Below are 19631 nucleotides of genomic sequence, written 5' to 3'. Positions count from 1 at the left end.
AAGTATCCCAGGTCCGGAGGCATCAGAGCTCATCTCCTGGGCTGTATCCCCAGAATCTCCACAGGGGAGGGATGGGAATCTAGATCCTGGAGAGGGTAAGGCCTGGCTGGGCCACCTGGGAGGGGGTGGACAGAATGGGGTGGGAGGCTACTTTTCACAGGTGACCAGAACTGGCCTCGGAACCTGTCAAGTTAGGCAAATAGCCCTGACTGAATACCTAGCTTTGGTGACAAGTAGCAATCATTTGCTGATTCCCTTTTTTACCACAGTGTACTTCACAGGAATGAGCTAATTCTCACGTGGCACCCACATGACTCTTCTTGTGTTTCTTCCTCTTGGAGGCCTTATTCTGCAAATGGTTCTGAGAAAACTTGTCTGATCCCTCCCAGCCCCTCCAATGCCTCTCCGGCTGGGTGAGGCTGTCTCCTCTGTGGCTTCGGCGGCACCCTGTGCTTGGCATTTTCTTTCTTTTTTTTTTTTTTTTCTCCCCCCTCCCCCCCGTGCTTGGTATTTTCATAGCACTTTTCACGTATGTTGTGGGTTTTGCAGTATTGTTGTGAGATAATGTATGTAAAACACCTGAGTTGGTTCAGAATGGCTGTTTTTGTCATAAAAACAAAAACTGTGGTTGTCTGTCTTCTTGTCAGTCATGCCCAGTGTAAGCTGTGAGGGAAGGGACTGTGTGCCCGTTGCCTAGGACAGTGCCTAGGACATTGGTAGATACTCAATAAACTTTCAATGAAAGAATGAACAGATTAAATAAAATGGGTTAAAGAATAGCAAAGGTAGGGAATGAGCATGCCTTTCTTAACCATTTGAATATATGTAAATAATAAACATATAATTCCTGATATTTTCAACGAGAAAAATTCTTTATTTAAAATAAGCTAAGTGTTTTTACTAGATTAAATAAAATACTCTACAATGAGAATTTTAAATCCAATATTACCAAACCCAGTAATACCAGTCAGGGATTGTTCACTCATCCCTGTTTAATAATGTTTGAATGGTGTCTCTCATAATTCTGAGAATATGTGCCTTTGCTTGGACAAAAATTTCCAAAGCAATGTTGCATTTCCTGGATATGACTGTCATGCTGGAGAGAGAAATTCTATAGTGCCCAAGACAGCTAAGAAACAGCGATTTTCACATGCAGAGACCCTTAAACTTGCTCTGATGTCATTAATAGTATTTCTAAATCACAGAGAAAGCCAACACATTTTATTTCAATAAGAGAATGAAAGCAAGAAGGGGACCTACACTATTTCTAGCCACTTGTATTTATTAATATATGCTCAGCATTTTTAACGCCTTTGCTGCGGCAGGGTAGTAAGTGTTTCAGTAAAGAGATATACTATAGGGACAAAGCTGGGGAGCTTGTGCATACAGAAAGTAGCTGATAATCTCAAAGCTCTCAGGGCTCTTGGAAATGCCACACATCATGCATGATCTGGGGCTGCTGGACCTTGTTTTCTGGCATGGATGTTTGCTGAGTGTCTGGGATGGCTGTGGTATCTGTGGGCGTTTCTTCCAGGGGTGTGGTCACGTCGGCACCATAGGTCTCATAAATATCTGCTAATCCAGGGGTCATCAGTGGGTCAGCTTCTGCTGGGGTGACCCTGGGGGGTCCCCCACTCTGCCCTGCAGGACCTCTTGCCAGGCTGGGGTCGTTGCCCTTTGGGTGAGCAAGAAGCCCTCCCAGGGCACCAGGTGCTACCTCTGGAAGGAGAGCTGGGTTTTCCGGATCGGCCGGGTTGACATCCGGCCTGGGGGAGCCTTGTGCACCTCCTTCGCCCTTCTCAGGGCCTTTGGTTCCGGCGACTGGGGTGTCAAATTCCAGAGTAAAATCCCCACCCATGGCTGGATTGTGGGGTATCCCGCCAAGGTTAGGCCTCATGCCTCCAAATCCTGGGAACATGGCTCCATAGGCCATGGGGCCTCCTCTGCCTCCCTGGAAATAAACCATTTACCAAAGGTACCGTTATCACCTACTATTAAGTATACCACACAATCACAATTGGTCAGATTCACCTAGAAATCATAAAAAACTGTTAGGGAACAAAGAGTGAGTTGACAGCTTTGGGTAAGCACATTTCTCGCTAAACTGGCTTTGAAATATAAAGGAGAGGATTCTGCACTTTTCTGGAAAGGTGGAAGGCAGGTGGAGACCCTTTGCCAAGTCTGAATGAAAGCAGGAAGGAGAGAAGTGGGGAAGCAGGGCAGAACCAAGTCTACAGGCAAACGGAAGTTCAAATTTAATGTTAAGAAAACAATAAGCAGGCAAAATAGGCAATGCCATCATAAAACAAATGAACAAACAAACAAAAACTGGTCCATTGCTGAGTTTGTTGAGGGATATTTTAGAAAACCACCTCAACATCATTTCTCAAATGAACAAAGCGCTCTCTAAGATTTTCCTTTTCTTTTTCTTTATTTTTAGAACATGTGTCAGAAAAAGAAGCTTGATCTCTCTGGAGGAACTGAAATATTTTCTTCCTGTGGACGGTTAGAATTGTAGAACTTACCAGGTCCCTTTTTTTCTGCCTTTGCTGCCCCAAAATATCCAACCTCCAATTTTGGGCTACTTACAGTGATTGTGTAGGGCTTTGTAATTTGCATGTTTGTAATCTCATTTAATTAATCGCTTACAGTTTTTACTCATTTTAAATTCTATCTTCAATTTTTTGGTGACCTTTATTGGGGGCTTTTCATAAGCTACTACAAAATCTTTTAAGCATGAGGCAGAATATAAATAATTAAAATGATAAGATGATAATTAACGCTTACTTGAATTTTCAGCCAGTTGTGTTGGTAGTATGTGGATACCGCATTCTTTTCTCCTACCTTCTCTTGGCTCTCCACTCTCTAAATCTCAGCTTCTCACATCATCTCCTTGAGGGATGGCACTGCGAACCCCTTGCCGGGGCTAACTGCCTCTCCCCTTTACCTCTCTTATAGGTCTGTTTGCCCTTATCACAACATTTTGACACTATCTGCCCTTGTATCTAACTTTCCCATTGATTAGAGAGTAAACTCCTTGCGAACAGGAATCTTATCTAATTTATCTTGCCTCTGTAGTGTCTTCCTATGCATCTAGTTCATAGAAGGCACTCAAGAATGTTGGGATGAGAAAGGCACCTGGGTGGCTCAGTCAGTTAAACATCTGACTTTGACTCAGGTCATGATCTCGCAGTTTGTGAGCTTGAGCCCCCGTCTGGCTCTGTGCTGACAGCTCACAGCCTGGAGCCTGCTTTGGATTCTGTGTCTTTCTCTCTCTGCCCCTCCCCTGCTCTCACTCTGCCTCTCTTTTTCCCTCAAAAATAGGTAAACATTAAAAAAAAAAGAATGTTGGGATGAGAGTTTTCTTTCAGTGATAGCATATTTATAGTATTTATTCATTTGATAGGATCTATAGTTGATAACAATTTAATTTAGTATGGTATTTGTTTTCTTTTGTTTTGTCCTCTAACAGAGGTAACAGGTAGAAATTCCTGGGGGAAAATATGAAATTGTGCAAGTCTACTGGTCTCAAAATTTAAAGTTGTCATATGCATGGATAATAGAAAAAGAATATGCTCAAATTAACTTATTAACGCACTTTGAATTTTACACTAATCACCTTGTAACTTCGTTAGTTTTCTTTTTCTTATCTGAATATAGTTGACACACAACGTCACGTTAGGTTCATGTATACAACATTGTAACAGTGTTGTGTGGTGACAGATGGTGGCTACACTTGGGGTGAGGATAACATAATACATAGAGTTGTTTTCTTTTTCTTTTTTATCTCTCAATGTCGAGGTCTAAATTATTTGCAAAGCTGTTGAATTTGTTGTTTTGAATTTATTTGGTCCGAGAAGAAATGGGAACTCTGTACAAATCATGCGTGTCTTTTTTTTGGTTTGAAGCATATGCCATTCAATGATAATGGCCTTTCAGGAAAGGTTTCTCCTCTGCTCATATTCAAGAAACAGGGCAAAATCTTATGTTCTAGAATGGTCATGACTCAGAAATGACTAGATGGAAACGTGGCGAAATCTTTGCATGTTGCCTAAGAATCAAGGTTTTGGTTTCTGAGTGGAACAATCTGAGTCCTGTGCTCTATATTCAGTGACATTTATGGCCAATGCCTCTTGCAGCAAGTCTTTTGTGACTGTTCTGCCCTGACCACTATTTTCATAACAGTTTGAGGACATTACTCACCGCCATTTCTTCTGAGCTCATGATGCCAAGTCTGGCAGGAGCATTCTGTTCAAAAAGAAACAGTGCATCTTATTACCAGTCAGTAGGTTCCTATTATCCCATTAGCTACTCAAGACAAAGTTAAAAGTAAAGTAAAAAGTTAACTTTTTCCTTAAACCTTAAAGTTAATGCCATGTCCAACGGCAGGGTAAAGTGTAGAGGTGAGTCATTATTAAATGCATGGAGCCAAGTTGGATAATTCAGATAGAAAATTTACCTTTCCTAAATGCTGTTGTATATATGCGTGTGTGTGTGTGTGTGTGTGTGTGTGTGTGTTTCTGGCTAGAGTTACTCAAGTAGAAAGTGTGCCTCCTTGACATTTCAGTTGCTATTAGGCACTCAGAGAATATGGAATCTTTTGTGTGAAGGCTAGATTTTTATAATTATAGCTCTTAAGATAATATTGAATTTAAAATGATATTTTTTGTAGGTTACAGACTTACCAATTGATTTGCTCCATAGGACATGTAAAATATTCCTGGATAAAGCTAAATATAAATACAATAATCATCATAAAATGCATTTTCCAAGGAAAAATGTTCAAGTAAATTATAAGCAGAGGCATCTTTTTAAAAAGCTTACTGGAGAAGGTTTATTTTGTGGCATTGGTCCCCGAGATATCAAACGAGCTATTTGGAACACCTTTAAGTGATAGAAAAACAGTATTAGTAATTCATTTTTGCTATAATACAGGCAAACCTCCCATTACAGCCATTTCTAAGTGATATATGAAATGCATTTTCAGGTGGATTAGTCTAACAAATAACTATTTAATATTTAAGAAAACAAAGGAACCCATTGTACTTCATATTCATGAATAAATGGGGCAATTAAACATTCTCACTCTTCTTTCTTTTTTTTTATTTTTAAAATGTTTATTTATTTTTAAGAGAGAGAGAGAGAGACAGAGTGTGAGTGGGGAAGGGTCAGGAAGAGAGAGGGAGACACAGAATCTGAAGCAGGCTCCAGGCTCTGAGCTGTCAGCACAGAGCCTGACACAGGGCTTGAACCCACAAACCGTGAGGTCATGACCTGAGCTAAAGTCAGACGCTTAACTGACTGAGCCACCCAGGCACCCCTCTTCTTTCTTGAAGTATAGATATTTTTCTTAATAAAGTATCTCACTGAGATCTGTACTTACTGATGGGCCTTGTGGATCAGCAAAATCCATTCCTGGTAGCTGCATCATAGATGAATATTAAAATTACTAAACTATAAAAGTAGAACTGGACATACTCTTCACTTATTTATGACTATAATAAGCAATCTAAAATGAATTTCCTGATTTTCGCTTTCATTTAGTCAGGCAGGACACAAAGTCTGTCTTCTCTTTTTAATTTTTTTAACGTTTATTTATTATTGAGAGACAGAGAAGGACAGAGCATGAGCATGGGAGGGGCAGAGAGAGGGAGACACAGAATCTGAAGCAGGCTCCAGGCTCTGAGCTGTGAGCACAGAGCCTGACGCGGGGCTCGAACTCACGAGCCGCAAGATCATGACCTGAGCCGAAGTTGGACGCTTAACTGAATGAGCCACCCAGGTGCCCCAGTCTGTCTTCTTTTTAAAAAGGATGATAATATCTATCTTTATAGGATTTTAATCAGGGTGACATGGGGGAATGTCAAATGCCTGCAGCATGCTAGTTACATGGTAGCTTCCTTTTCTTACTACTGCTCTTTTCTCTACATTATTGCATGATTGTTTTTTCTCCACCAGATAGAGAAATAATAACCCAAAATACTACATGCAATGCTGTGGGATAATCAGTCTTCTCAGTCCTTCCAACGCTGAAAAAGGTCCTGATGATAGGAAGCATAGATTTCTCTGGGCTGTCCTATTTCCCCTGAAAGCTTTCATCTTATGTGACTAAGAAACTAAGAGGCACAGGATCTTTTTAGAGTCCATGCCTTGTTTCTGATGGCAAAGGACAGATATGTCAGCTGCTTAAAAACATATTTGTATTGTCATAAATTATGCCTGAAAATTCCGATTATTTAAATATGCTCTGCAAATCAGTTTTCCTTCCAGTTAGTGGGCAATCCTGTTTGGACTTTTGAGAAAGAATTACCTCGGCCTTTGGTGGCTTATCTGATGGTGCCACCTGCTGTTCAAGCATTGGCCCCTCTGCTTGCTGCAAGGGCGGTTGTCCCTGGTAAACTGGAGGCTGAGGTCCTCCCTTCTGGGCTGCGTCCTGGATGGCGGTTACAATAGTAGGCTGGAGGAAAGGTTTCTGTCCTGGCTGTTGAGGCTGCAGGGATGGCTGCGATGGGAGAGGTGGGGGATGTACAGGCAAAGAATATTCATACTGCAGAGAAATTTGAAAGGAGTGTCAGGAAGCGATAGCTCACTGAACTGTGGTGTCTAGAATTTCTAAAACAAAAGGGCTTGGGAAGCTTTCTACTTGCAAGAGAGTCCGGGGGAATTGGCCTGAAGCTTATGTTCATTTAGGAAGCACCAATTTATGTAAAGTCAATGTTATTTGGGGCAGTCTTTTGTGTGGCTGTCTCCTCCACTTCCTTTGGAACTATCTGTGCTGAAGAATATGGAAAACTATTGGACTTCCTGGTAGAATTGTTGTTTCCTCCTCTGAGTTCCCAAAGCTGCCTCTAGGTATGTCTCTTTTACCACTTTTTCACTGGATTACAATGATATCTTTGCCCACCGTCAACTGAGAGACAATAATATGTCTTCTTTGACTTTATAGCCCTAACACTTAACATGGTTCCTAACACGTGCCTAGCACTTGATAAATAATATATGTTTTGAGTTAATGAAAGGAGAGAAGTGATAATTAAGTAAAATACCAATCAAATTCCTGCATCATGGAGTCCATTTTGGAAATAATCAAGTAGAGAAACAGTCACTACTAACATTATTTATTGTCCCACTAAATGTGGCTTGGTGAATAATGTTACTTGTGAGCACTGGAATCAAAAGTTCCTATTAAAACAACCATGTTTATTTGCTCCTTTTTGAAATTAACTGTGGTCGATGGCTTCCTGTTATTTTTAAATCATTTGCAAGCTCCTCAGAGTGGTATGGAAATCTCACAACAATCTGGCTCTGCTTTGCCTCTTCAACTACTGCCCATCTCTAAACTCTATGGCTTTTTATTACCGATACCTCATAATTTAACACCTTGTAATACCTTGTCTTATCTTATCTCCCAATCAGATCGGAAACTTCAAGAACCTTGGAGCCATTTTTAAATGTTTTCATTTTCACTCCCAATCTATAATTTGGCTTATGCATTTATTAGGCACCAAAAAAATAATGGTTAACTGATTGATGTATTTATTGATTACTGTAGGGTTCATGATATTTTAACCAGGACTTTGGCATCATTTTAAATGTGACTTTGAATAATTATTTGGGACTCTTGACTAAGATGAGAATTGTCCAGGATATAGCCTGCTTCCATCTTGAAGATAGTTTCTCTCTTGTTATGGTTCATGTCATTAACATAGGCCTCTTATATTTTGGAGGCCATATCTTCCTATTTGAAATAAATATACAAATAAGTTGAAAGTTTGGACCACTTTATTTTAATTTTTCCTAAGTACTAAAAACAATTATAGGTTTTGACTTGCTAATACTTGGATAATTTTTTATTCATTATTATTATTATCTGTCTGTAGCTAGTATATGATAAGTTAGAGAAGGCAAATATTGTTCAGCGTGAAGTTTCAAGCACATTGATGCAATTAACCTACCTGTTGGGTTTCATGCTCCCTTGGTCTCATCCATGGGAAAGAAGAATGTGGTGGCAGGAGACCATGCATCCACAAAGAATTAAATGACTTTCCAAAACCAAATCTTGAATACTAAAGACATGTAGGGGGGGAAAAAGAAAAAAAAAACACATGCTTTTATTTCAGTAGTGGCTTAAACTTGGTTTTCATTTTCTACAAAATCCATAGAAAGTGTGGAGACAACAAAAGTAAGTGTGACATCGGTGAATTTAATGTGGACAGGTAAATGCTCTCTTCCAATAGACTTACTTTCCATCCTAAGACAGACTGCAAGATTCCCATAAACTTACTTGAGATTTAGCTTTTTAAGCACTCATATTTTGGGCTGTTCAATAAAATTGAAGTGCTAGAAAGGATTTTTTTCTTACTCAAGAACATTAAATATTGTTTTACCTACCATCCCATCCAAGGGTCTTATTTTGTTTTAGGTTATCTCAATTACTCATTTGTTCTTTCAATACTTAGGATAATATCTATTCACAAACAAATTTTATGAATTACAATGTTGCTATTAATAATACCACTACCACCACCACCATTAATTCTTGCAATAAGAAATATTTGAAAATAAGGTTACCTGAGAAAGCATATTTAATCCCTGCAAACTTCCCAACTGTCTCATTGTCTATCAAGAAAAAAGGTGGGTTAGTGTTTGCCACATATATTCCTTTTCATATGGTACAACCATTTTCTAAATATATGGTATTAGCACAAAGTTTGCAGTGGGTCAGCTGAATAAAATAAAATAGACACAATCATCATTGAAGAGTGGAAATGTTAAATGTGGTTGTGCCATTGTTGTTATTGCTATTAAAATAGTGAGTTTGCTTTTCATCATGAATCAAATAAGAGAAAAAGGTATCATTTAAGTAAAGGTCACATTAAAACATTGGAAAATAGCTCATTCAATTGAAATAGAAACTTAATCATGAGAACATTGTTTCATTGACGCTTTCCTCCCTTCCCCATTTAATTTACTTTGCCTTTTATAAATCCATCCCCAAACAGGCAAACAAAACAAAAACAAGACCAAACAAAGCACCCTTACCTCCTTCCCAAATAAAAAAGGCCTCAAAATAGTAAATGTAAAACACACTGGGGAAAATGGTGAGTATCTGGATAGATGGTCAAGAATGCTGCCAATTCAACAGAAAGTCAATTTCAATTTATTGGGAAGAGGTTTAGAGTGCTTTGAGTTGTTTTTAAGCTAGAAAATGAGAAAAAAGTAACTCTGTGAGCTTCCATTTGAAATAAACTTCTAGCCTATTGCCCCCAGATTATCATGATATGAATAAACTTTGCAAGGTCTTATGAAACATTTATAATCTCATAAATTTTTTTTTATTCATAACTGTTAATATTTTCTTTTGACATGGTCAAATGTTTCCAGTGTGCTGAGATTTTCTAAACAGAGTATTATTAGTTATGAGAACTTCAGCAAGACAAACAGGCTATGAAGCAGGTGCCACAAAACCAGGTTAATGTTATTTACAGGAGTTCTTATAAATTTTTTTTTAACGTTTATTTATTTTTGAGACAGAGAGAGACAGAGCATGAACAGGGGAGGGGCAGAGAGAGAGGGAGACACAGAATCTGAAACGGGCTCCAGGCTCTGAGCTGTCAGCACAGAGCCCGATGCGGGGCTCGAACTCACGGGCCGTGAGATCATGACCTGAGCCGAAGTCGGACGCTTAACCGACCAAGCCACCCAGGCGCCCCTACAGGAGTTCTTATAAACAACCACATTTTGTGGGGTAAATTCTCTTCAGGGGAACATTGTCATATAAAATACTATAAGGTGATGGAATTAAATGTAAACCATTTGTGGCTTCAGAACAATGTGTTTTAATTAATGTAGTAATTATATTAATATAGTAATTATATAATGTATACATAATATATATTAAATATTAAATATTAGTATTGATCTGATTCACACACAGATGACATTCTGAAGAGTAAAATATCTGAAAGTTTAAAATTGCAGTAAAATGAGAAGATGAGGTTCTAATAAATGTCATATGCTTCTCTGGAACTTCTCTAGAAAGCCACTGACTTCTGACTAGGAAAACAGAACCTGCCCATGGTGTTTCTCTCTTACCAAGACCATACAAATGTAAAGACTACATGTAAATACTCTGACGATACATACCTCCAGGCTCAAACTAGCCATGCCTGGTGTTCCAGGTTGCTGAGGAAACATCTAGATGGAAATAAGAATAATTTTGAGATATCTGGTGAGAACCTTCCCTAAATGCATACTGGAAATAGAAAGCCTAGCCCAGTGCATAAAGGCCAGCTGAGGGATTTTGACTTGAGTTTTTAAGCAGAATAAAGAAAAATTTAAATTAATTGGGAGAATTAACATCATATTTAATGGCTTTGCTCCCACATGAATCATCTACCCTTTGTATCTTAATGCAGAAATTTTTGTTTAACTTTGAGATTACATTGAGCACAAATACAATGTAGGATAAAGCTACAAAATAGAAAACCAAGAATACTTCGTATTCTTAAAGAAATTATCCTATAGGTAAGCAAAAGGGACAAACTTAAGGTCAATTTTCTTGTGGTTTTGCCAAGCTTACATGCTTCTGGTTCATGGAATGTGGCATGGAATCATGGCATTCAGCAAAGAGCACATGCAAAACCTAACCTCCCATCCATTCAAGGGGTTTCAACAAATGCTCCATCATCATTTATGAAAAATTATTTTATGTATAAATCTATTGATCTGTGTTTATATTTTTTGATCATATCCAAAATATACACTTTAAAAAAAGTCAAGTTTTATTATACTTAATGTATTCATTTAAAAGTTGTTAAAAATATAGTTATACTTACAACTAGATTTTTAAAGTGTAAGATATTTTTCTTTCTAAAGCAATCTTTGTTAATATGCATAAATACCAGTAGAAAAAAAATGGAGAATGGAAGAGTAAGAATTAGAGTACTTCGGATTTTGAGGGTCTTTGGTTCTTTGGAAATCCTTACTTTCCAGGGTCCCAGGTTCTCAATGCCTTCTTTCCTTCATTTATACACAAATATTTATGGAGCGTCCACTAAATATATTGGGATTTTTTTTTTTCATGAATAGGAAGTTGAGGAATAGTTTCCTGAGTGTGTTATCTACCTTCCACTTTCCGCTTTTTTATACAAGTAAAATCTTGCCCTCTTAGTCATGGTGCAAATTGCTCCAAATAGTTCAGTTTTGGAAATGGATAGCAGAAAAAGAGTTATAAATGTGTAGCAAATACTCTAAGCAGAGAAAAAGATCAGTTGTGTAGACAGGAAGACTGATGTGTGTGTGTGTGTGTGTGTGTGTGTGTGTGTGTGTGTGTGTGTGTAGTGAGCAGATTATTCAGCATTTTGGGGGACTGTGAGAATAAAGCCTTCCTTCCTCCCAGTGGCCAGTACACAAATAAGGTATCTTGGACAGATTCAACTACAAAGTATACTTTCCTTTCCATTTACTCCAAGTCATGAATTAACAACAAATTTACATGAATGTAAATGGACAGAGGGTACATTTCCAAGGAGGGAGTAAAAGTAGAACATCTAACTTGACAGGCAGTCAGTCGGCAATCCTAAACAATTGTCATGTCCTTCAGGGTGGACCTGATTGACACAGGTGTGGGCCAGCATAAGTTCCAGGAGTGTCAAGGTATTAGACAGTGGATGGCTGAGGCTGACCCCAGGGTCAGTATTATACAAAAGTAAGCTAGGGTGGCAGCTTCACTTTTTCTTTCACTTAAAGTTCATGTTGAGTAATGGAATAGAAACTCTTTTTATTCGCAGAGTTGAGGCTTTCATCCTTGTAGCCAGTTTTTATCCCCTTTCTCCCAAACATTTAACTTTAAGAAACCCAAGTAGCTAATCTTTTTTTTTGTCAGGGAACTGAAATATTTGAAAGTTTATTTAAGTCCAACTATGAGTTCCTCAAGACAAGAGATCATGTCAAACTTATGGCTCCAATGCCCAGCACGTTGCTGGATACATGTCAGGTGTTTGGTCAATATTTGCCAAATGCATATGGCAGCAGAACAAAGTCTCCATGAAAATAGAAACACATACTATTGGCTGGTAGAGTTCAGTACCCAGAGGATTGTATTCATGAGATCATATCAACATATGTTAGAATGAGCCAGGTATAGGACTATAACATACAATTAGCCCCATTGCCATAGCATGTTTTGATTTAAGAAACTTGAACTCTCAGTCATATAATATCTCCCCCATGAGGCAAATCTGTTGGTTAATTACTTAATTACTAGCTTCAAATGGAATTACTTAGCTCTGTTTTGTAACCATCATAATTTGGCTAATATTATTCTTTTAAAAATGAAGAAAATGGACTTTACTTTTTTGGAGAAATTTCTTCTCCATTTCAATTGCACAACGGCAGCAAGTGGTTATAATAAAATTGTGCCATGGCATTGCAGAGGGTACATAAGTCTTTTATATTTGAATTAATGGAATAAGATTTCAAAATTTTCTTCAGAATATTTTAATATCTTTTTGAATAAAAAAATTACATTGACCTACTGCTTTCAGATGGTAAGCTGATGTCTGGACACCTATGACCTTTGACTCAGTAGGAACTCTACCACTGGATTAATTCAAATGAGTCCATGCATGAACTTCAGACCATGTCCTTCCGTACTGTTTAGCATCCAAGAATCTAGAATATCTAGAAAACTATTACTTACCGGCACTGCGGAACTCATTTCCAGGAGGCAAAAGATCAGTATTAGGTCCTTCATTTTGAAAGTGGGATCTGAAACAGATGGGTTGGAGAATTAAATCAGATGAATTTTTATTTCAGAATGGTTAAAAGGCAATATTTCAAACGAGCCACATCTCTGTTCTTCCAAAACAATCAGTTTCAAGAAAACAAAAATAAAAATAAAACACAATTAAATATTTCTAAACTTATTTATGCGTACTAGTTTTTGGAATGAATTGACAATCAATTAAAAAAATATCTAAGTGATTTTTTTTTATGGAGTTACAACCTAAATGAACATATAGGAACAACCTTTGTGCTGTGTTCTTTAACTGCTGTGTTTCATTTCATAAAATGAATTATGAATTTGAAAATCCGTTCCATTATGTGAAATTTTGGTCTATTAAGTATCATTCACAGGATGTTATACTTTCTCTCCAGAGTACATTTTGAAATGCATTTGAAATATAATACAATGATTATTTTATAGCAAACCTTTATTTGCAGATATATTAGAATGTATCACTCTATGTTTCAGTTATCCAGATAAACATAACAAAACTTATCTTTTAAAAAACAAGAATGAGGGATGCCTGGGTGGCTTAGTTGGTTGAGTGTCTGACTTCGGCTCAGGTCATGATCTTCCAGGTGAAGCCCGACATCAGGCTCACTGCTGTCAGTGAAGAGTCTGCTTCAGATCCTCTGTCCCCCTTTTTCTCTGCCCCTCCCCCACTTGTGCTCTCCCCCCAAATAAATAAATATTAAAAAAGTAAGAATGAACTGAATATTTTAAATGCCTTTGATATTAGTGGGAAATATGTCTCAAAACTGAGTTTTCCTTTTTCTAAAATGAATTATCTCTTTAAGTTTATTCTAGAAGTTGAAAAGCCTCTTTACTCTTATATGAACAGAAATCTGCCTACCCAAGAAATTTGCTTGTCTTCTAATGCCTTTCTAAATTAGGCGCTGTCACTAATAATCACAAATAGTAAAAAGAAAGAAAAAAAAGAAAAAGAAAAAGAAAAAAGTCTATAGATTAGTCTTTTTTCTTAGCTGGTAAGATATTAGGCATGTCTTCTCTGGAACATGCTAATGGTTTACAATAAACTATTATTCAGCTTCTGGTGACAAACAAAAATCCTCTGTATAAAAGCTACTTGGAGATAGGAAAAAAGAACTTATAGGAATCACATGGAAATCATAAAATCACATTTTACCTTCAATGTTGACATGCACTGTGTTCTCAGGGCCTGGTGATGCCAACCAAGACAGCTCTAAGAAAAGAAGATTAAAATTTTTTCTGGTCTGTGCCTAGGACTCGCTCTGTATCTCTCATTCAGGGAAGACCAGAAACCTTTATTTAAAGCGCCAATCCACCAATCAAAGTGAGGCAAAACAGGGAAAAAAACCAAACTCTGCTCCTGTAATTTAGCCCACACCCTTTTATTGCATGCAAGGACATTGGCCCAGTAGAGTCTCATTATTTTTAATTGTAAACCAACCCTTGTATTTATTCAGAGAACTCAGTTGCAGGGAGGACAGTAAAGGAATAATGGACATAAGCTCTGAAGACAATCATTTTGGTGAGCTGAAGGAAATATATGTAAAATAGGTGCAAAATTAACCATTATCTATTTTGTTCAGGTTTTTATCTGCAGATAAAGCTAGTGACCCAGTGCCAACATTCTCAAGATTTTCACCCTCATACTTGTTATAGTAAATGTATCTCCCTTACCCCAACACTCTAGAAGGAAACATAACATAATGTTCTGAGACTGAAAGAGAAAATGAAAATATTAGATGGATAATGAGTACATTATAATGTTTTCCTCAGAATTTCCTAGATAGTTTTTTATCTGAAGATAATAGACTAGAGTTAGCCAAGCTTTTGTTAAGAAATTTTAATTGGACCCTCTGAGAGAATCACTTCAGGTAAACGTTTGGTGCATGTTCTTTGGGGAAAGAGGGACATAAGTCAAAACATTCTCCGTGAACCAATCAGGTCAATGGGCACTAGTTTCATTTCACTCTTTATTTTATTTTTTTTTTAAGATTAAAAAGATGCTTATTTATTTTTGAGAGAGAGAGAGGAGGAAGGGGAGAGAGAGAGAGAGAGAGAGAGATTGAGAGAGAGGAGCACAGGATCTAAAGTGGACTCTGTACTGACAGCAGAGAGCCTGATGCAGGGGTCAAACTCATGAACTGTGAGATCATGACCTGAGCTGAAGTCAGATGCTTAGCAGATTGAGCCACTCAGGCACCCTTATCTCAATCTTTAGATAGACTTATTTTCAGGCATTCAGTACCAAGCCAGGTTAGTCATATCTGTGTCACTTAAAAGGCTAATGTCAACATGGATGAGTTTTTCTCCAGGAACAGATAAAGATGTCTTGGATGTGGATTGGACTTTAACTGCTTTTGTTATTTCTCTGCCCCTCCTTATCTTTCCAAAGGTGTGATTTCAGATGTGGTAGGGGTAAGAATTTAAGATTGGTTTCCTAAGAAGGGATGAGTCAGTATACTCTTTAGGGCAATAGGGATCTTACCAATTACAGGGAACACCGAGGAAGCTGGTATTTTGGAGAAAAGATGTCTTCATACATAAGTGTAGGCTTAACATCTTCAAATAATGATATCCAAGAAATTGTTCCTGATAAAACCCATTTCCTATTGATAACAGAATTATTTTTAGGATGTAAAGAAATAAGGAATGTAAATATGTTTTGTAAATAGTAAAATGTTTTTGCAAAAAAAGTATTATTTTTGACCCCACCTTTCCCATTTGTCTCTATTCCAGCTCTGGTGCTTGATCAAGTCCTCTAATCTCTCTGAGCCCTAGTTCCTTCCTTTGTTATATAAGGATGATCATTTACCACCATAGGTTTGTTTTGAAGATTTGGTGAGATGATAAAGATACAGCGGCTGCCATATAGTGGGTGTTCAGTAAGTGGGTGATTTGTTCTTTGAGTGGAAGAAGCTACATGAAACACCACAGAGACACTGTGTGTGTGTGTGTGTGTGTGTGTGTGTGTGTGTGTGTGTGTGTGTGTGTTAAAAAAGAGGAGCAGTGGCAGTTAGGTGTATGAGTTCCAAAGAGGGTAGAGAAGGGACTTGATGGAAGGCATTTCGTCTGCATAGAAATTGATGCTGAATCCATGGGATTAAGCTTCCTAGTTGACTGTTAACCAGGAAAATGGGATGTGTGTGAATATGTCTTTTACAGTTTATGAGCATGATCATGATAGGCTAATGATGATGTTTTCATAGAATTCATATATTCTGCTTTTCTCTTAAGCTAAATACTTAACATACTATAAATGATGTTGCTTCTACCCTTTAAAAATGACCTTCACACTCAGTCCTGGATTACTGTCTTCCAGATGTTTGCGTTAGTTTCTTTCTCCTCCACTTTCCTGCATACCCACATCAATTTATCTTCCTAAAATATTGGTTTCAGCATTTCACAGCTCTACTCAAAAACTTTTTAAGGACACCTAAAGCTATAATGTAAATTTCACCCTCTATAACTAGACAGTCAAATTAACATGTCCATTCACCTTTCCAATTTCATCTCCCATTTTATGCAAGACTGTACATTGGGATAGTAATCATGATTTTTGTAATCAGTTGAAGTAAACATTTTGCATCTGGTCAACAGCTTTTTAAAAAAATCTTTTAATGTTTATTTTTGAGAGAGAAGAGAGAGACAGAATGAGAGCGGAGGAGGCGGGCAGAGAGAGAGGGAATCAGAATCAGAAGCAGTCTCCAGGCTCTGAGCTGTCAGCACAGCTGACATGCAGGGCTCAAATTCATGGACCGCGAGATCATGACCTGAGCCAAAGTCGGACCCTTAACCGACAGAGTCACCCAGGCGCCCCAAGTCAACAGCTTTTTATTTTTGATTTATGTTACTGGGAAAGTTAGCAAACATAATCCTAATACATCCTAATTAAAAGGAATTTAATTACAAAGAAATCTGTAAATTAGCCTGAGCATATCAATGTGTAGCAGTGATGATAGACATTAAGGAAGTACAACAGCTGATGGCTACTATGTCATGTTGATCAAGACCATACCTTTACCTAAAAAAAATGAGAGTAACAAGTTAAAAAAAATGCTGTGTCCGGAGTATAGCAAAAATAAAAAAGCTCAGAATGGCAGAAGATCTGAGATACATGAGGGGACATGTACAGAAAAACTTATAAAGAAAAAGCTAGATAAAGAAGATCCTGTGGAAAATGTCAGTACAGTAGCTGGAGCACAGCTTTTGAAAACCCTTCCATGACATTAATCATGTGATACTGGGTGAGCCACTCAACTTGAATATATACAGTATTTTTGTATAATTATTTAATCTATGAAATGTGGTCTACCATAGGATGGCATTAATTTAATTTAATTTATTTAAGTTAAGCATATTAATGAATATTAAGTGCTCAGCACACTATTTGGTATGCAGAAAATATTCAGTGATCATGAGTTATTGTTCTTGTTGAAATAAAGAAATCTATGGTGCATATCTACTTCATATTGGACTATGGGCCTTGGCTGTGACTATTCTAGCCACCAAAGGCAGTTATGTTAGTTATAACAATGAACTAAAATATATCATTCTTATGATTTTAATTGCTAATGAGCATGTTGATTGCATGGGACAAAACATGGACTTTGATTTTTGCTTTGTTCTCACACATGGTCCCTTTCAACCTTCTACTCCAGCCAGACTTGTTTATTCAGTCTCTCCAGAATGTGCCATGGTTTGTCTCTTCTTGAGGCTTTTATTGAACCTTTCTCTCTGCCTAAACTCTTTTCTTATCTCTTCACAGCTTGTTTTCAAAGTTCCAGTCCATTTTTACCTCTTTGGTGACTCTTTCCCCCACCATTCCACTCCACTGTGATGTTCTCTTCTCTGACTCCAAATATTTGTCAGTCATTCGACAACCATTCATACACTACATTGTGGCAAATTGCTTGTTATAGATCTTCACGTTTTACTTTGCACATGATCTTTTAATTTTTTGGATAGATTATCATATTTTTTCAAACACATAAAATATTCCTGCAGGAACAGAAATCACTCATTCCACTAAGTTGTATCCTTTGACGTTATATTCACATTATAATTGGTAATATTTGGATAGTATTTACTGTGGGCAGGCATTATTTTAGTGTTCTACATATATTATTTTATTTAATCCTCCAAATGACTTTTTGAAGAAGATACTATTCTCCCCTTTTTATACAAAGAGAAAACTGATCTACAGAGAGGTGAACTAAATTACCCAAAATGACAGTTAGTGAGTGGTGGGACCAGAATTTAGACACAGGCATCTTGCTCTTATGAACCATGCCAGAATGAATGAGTCATTCAATAGTAGATGACACTGATCAATCAATCATTGCTAGATACAAAGGAGTATAATACAGTACACCTACTTGTCAGAAATTTATCAGCAAATAACTCAAGAGAAATACACAAAAATAGTTAATGAGACAGATAGCAAACCAACAATAATTTAATTAAAAAGCCTATATAATATCAAAAAGGATGGTCCCACATGGATTAACTGCTAAAATAATAATGCTATAGAACAGTGATTCTCAATTAGGGATGATTTTGCCCCAACATGGAACATGTCTGGGGGACAAGAGGCTACTTCTGGTGGTTACAGTTTGCTGGCAGGAAGAGGGGGTGGAATTTGTTAGTGGCATCTAGTGAGTGGAGACCAGAGATGCTGCTAAACATCCTAAAATGTACAGGAAAGCCCCTCACAAAAACAAATATCCAGCTTGAGATGTCAATAGTTGTGAGGTTGGGAAACTGCTAATAGAAGAATGCTCTAAACTTTTTGAGGTTGGAGAAATCCTTTGAGGCTTTGGGGTCAGGTATGAGGAGGATAGGTTCATGCTGAGCCTTGAGGGAAGGCTATTTGTCAAAATGCCCAATCAGTAGCTGATGACTGAATCAATTGATAAGTATTAAGTTTTCCAGGGAAAGAATCTGATGGAGTGTCATGCATTAAGCTGGAATGGAAGAAGAGTGGAGAGTATGGTCATGTGAAGGAAGACCAAGTTTTAAAGTTGATTTTGTATGTTGGCATAATAAAAGGAATAATAAAATTTTCATGGATCTTACACTAATGTCTACTGTATATAATATTAATAGGTTATTTTATTGACCAATTAACATGTACCACATGCTGTGCTTTACTTTTTTTCTTAGTTCATCTTCACGATGCACTTCATTTTATCCTGAGATAAATACTGTGATGACTGGGATTTAGAAAGGATAGAATGTCCTTCGGGAGTCAATCTCCAAAGACCATATTCTTGACTGCTAGGCCACCGCATTGACTGTTATTATTTAGGGTTTTATAGAGCCCATTATCATGTTGGTTTGGGATAATGTTTATATCTGATTTTTTTAATTTAATTTTTTATTTTTTAAAATTTACATACAAATTAGTTAGCATATAGTGCAACAATGATTTCAGGAGTAGATTGCTCAGTGCCCATGACCCATTTAGCTCATATCCCTTCCCACAACCCCTCTCATAACTCTCAGTTTGTTCTCCATATTTATGAGTCTCTTCTGTTTTGTCCCCCTCCCTGTGTTTATATGATTTTTGTTTCCCGTCCCTTATGTTCATCTGTTTTGTCTCTTAAAATCCTCATATAAGTGAAGTCATATGATTTTTGTCTTTCTCTGACTGACTAATTTCACTTAGCATAATACCCTCCAGTTCCATCCACGTAGTTGCAAATGGCAAGATTTCATTCTTTTTGATTGCCACGTAATACTCCATTGTGTGTGTATATATGTATATATATATATATATATATATATATATATATATATATGCCACATCTTCTTTATCCATTCATCCATCGATGGACATTTGGGATCTTTC

General features: G+C 37.3%; 1 protein-coding gene across 1 annotated transcript; it reads right to left on the bottom strand.

Annotated features, from left to right (window-relative positions):
* Positions 1-1414: 1414 nt before the first annotated feature.
* AMBN (ameloblastin) lies at positions 1415-17654 on the bottom strand. Its single transcript, XM_047092260.1, has 12 exons — positions 17577-17654; positions 16797-16802; positions 12704-12793; positions 10147-10197; positions 8572-8619; positions 7956-8066; positions 6311-6547; positions 5384-5422; positions 4825-4884; positions 4686-4730; positions 4204-4248; positions 1415-1951 (listed from the first exon to the last, which is right to left on the bottom strand). Exons 1-12 carry the CDS (start codon positions 17652-17654, stop codon positions 1415-1417), a joined length of 1347 nt encoding a protein of 448 aa, XP_046948216.1.
* Positions 17655-19631: the final 1977 nt, after the last annotated feature.

This window comes from Lynx rufus, unplaced genomic scaffold (genome assembly GCF_022079265.1).
Source record: "Lynx rufus isolate CCGP_SWC_20201006 ecotype Redwood Valley unplaced genomic scaffold, mLynRuf1.p SCAF_3, whole genome shotgun sequence".
Classification (NCBI taxonomy): domain Eukaryota; kingdom Metazoa; phylum Chordata; class Mammalia; order Carnivora; family Felidae; genus Lynx; species Lynx rufus.
This window is presented reverse-complemented; position numbering and strand designations above follow the sequence as displayed.

Excerpts from the sequence above, each read along its gene's own strand:
- AMBN (XM_047092260.1), bottom strand. The coding sequence starts at position 17,654 with ATGACTGACAAATATTTGGAGTCAGAGAAGAGAACATCACAGTGGAGT. Across the intron at positions 8,067-8,571 it reads GATTAAATATGCTTTCTCAG|TATTCAAGATTTGGTTTTGG; the intron begins GTAACCTTATTT and ends ACATGTCTTTAG. Across the intron at positions 6,548-7,955 it reads GGGAGCATGAAACCCAACAG|TATGAATATTCTTTGCCTGT; the intron begins GTAGGTTAATTG and ends ATTTCTCTGCAG.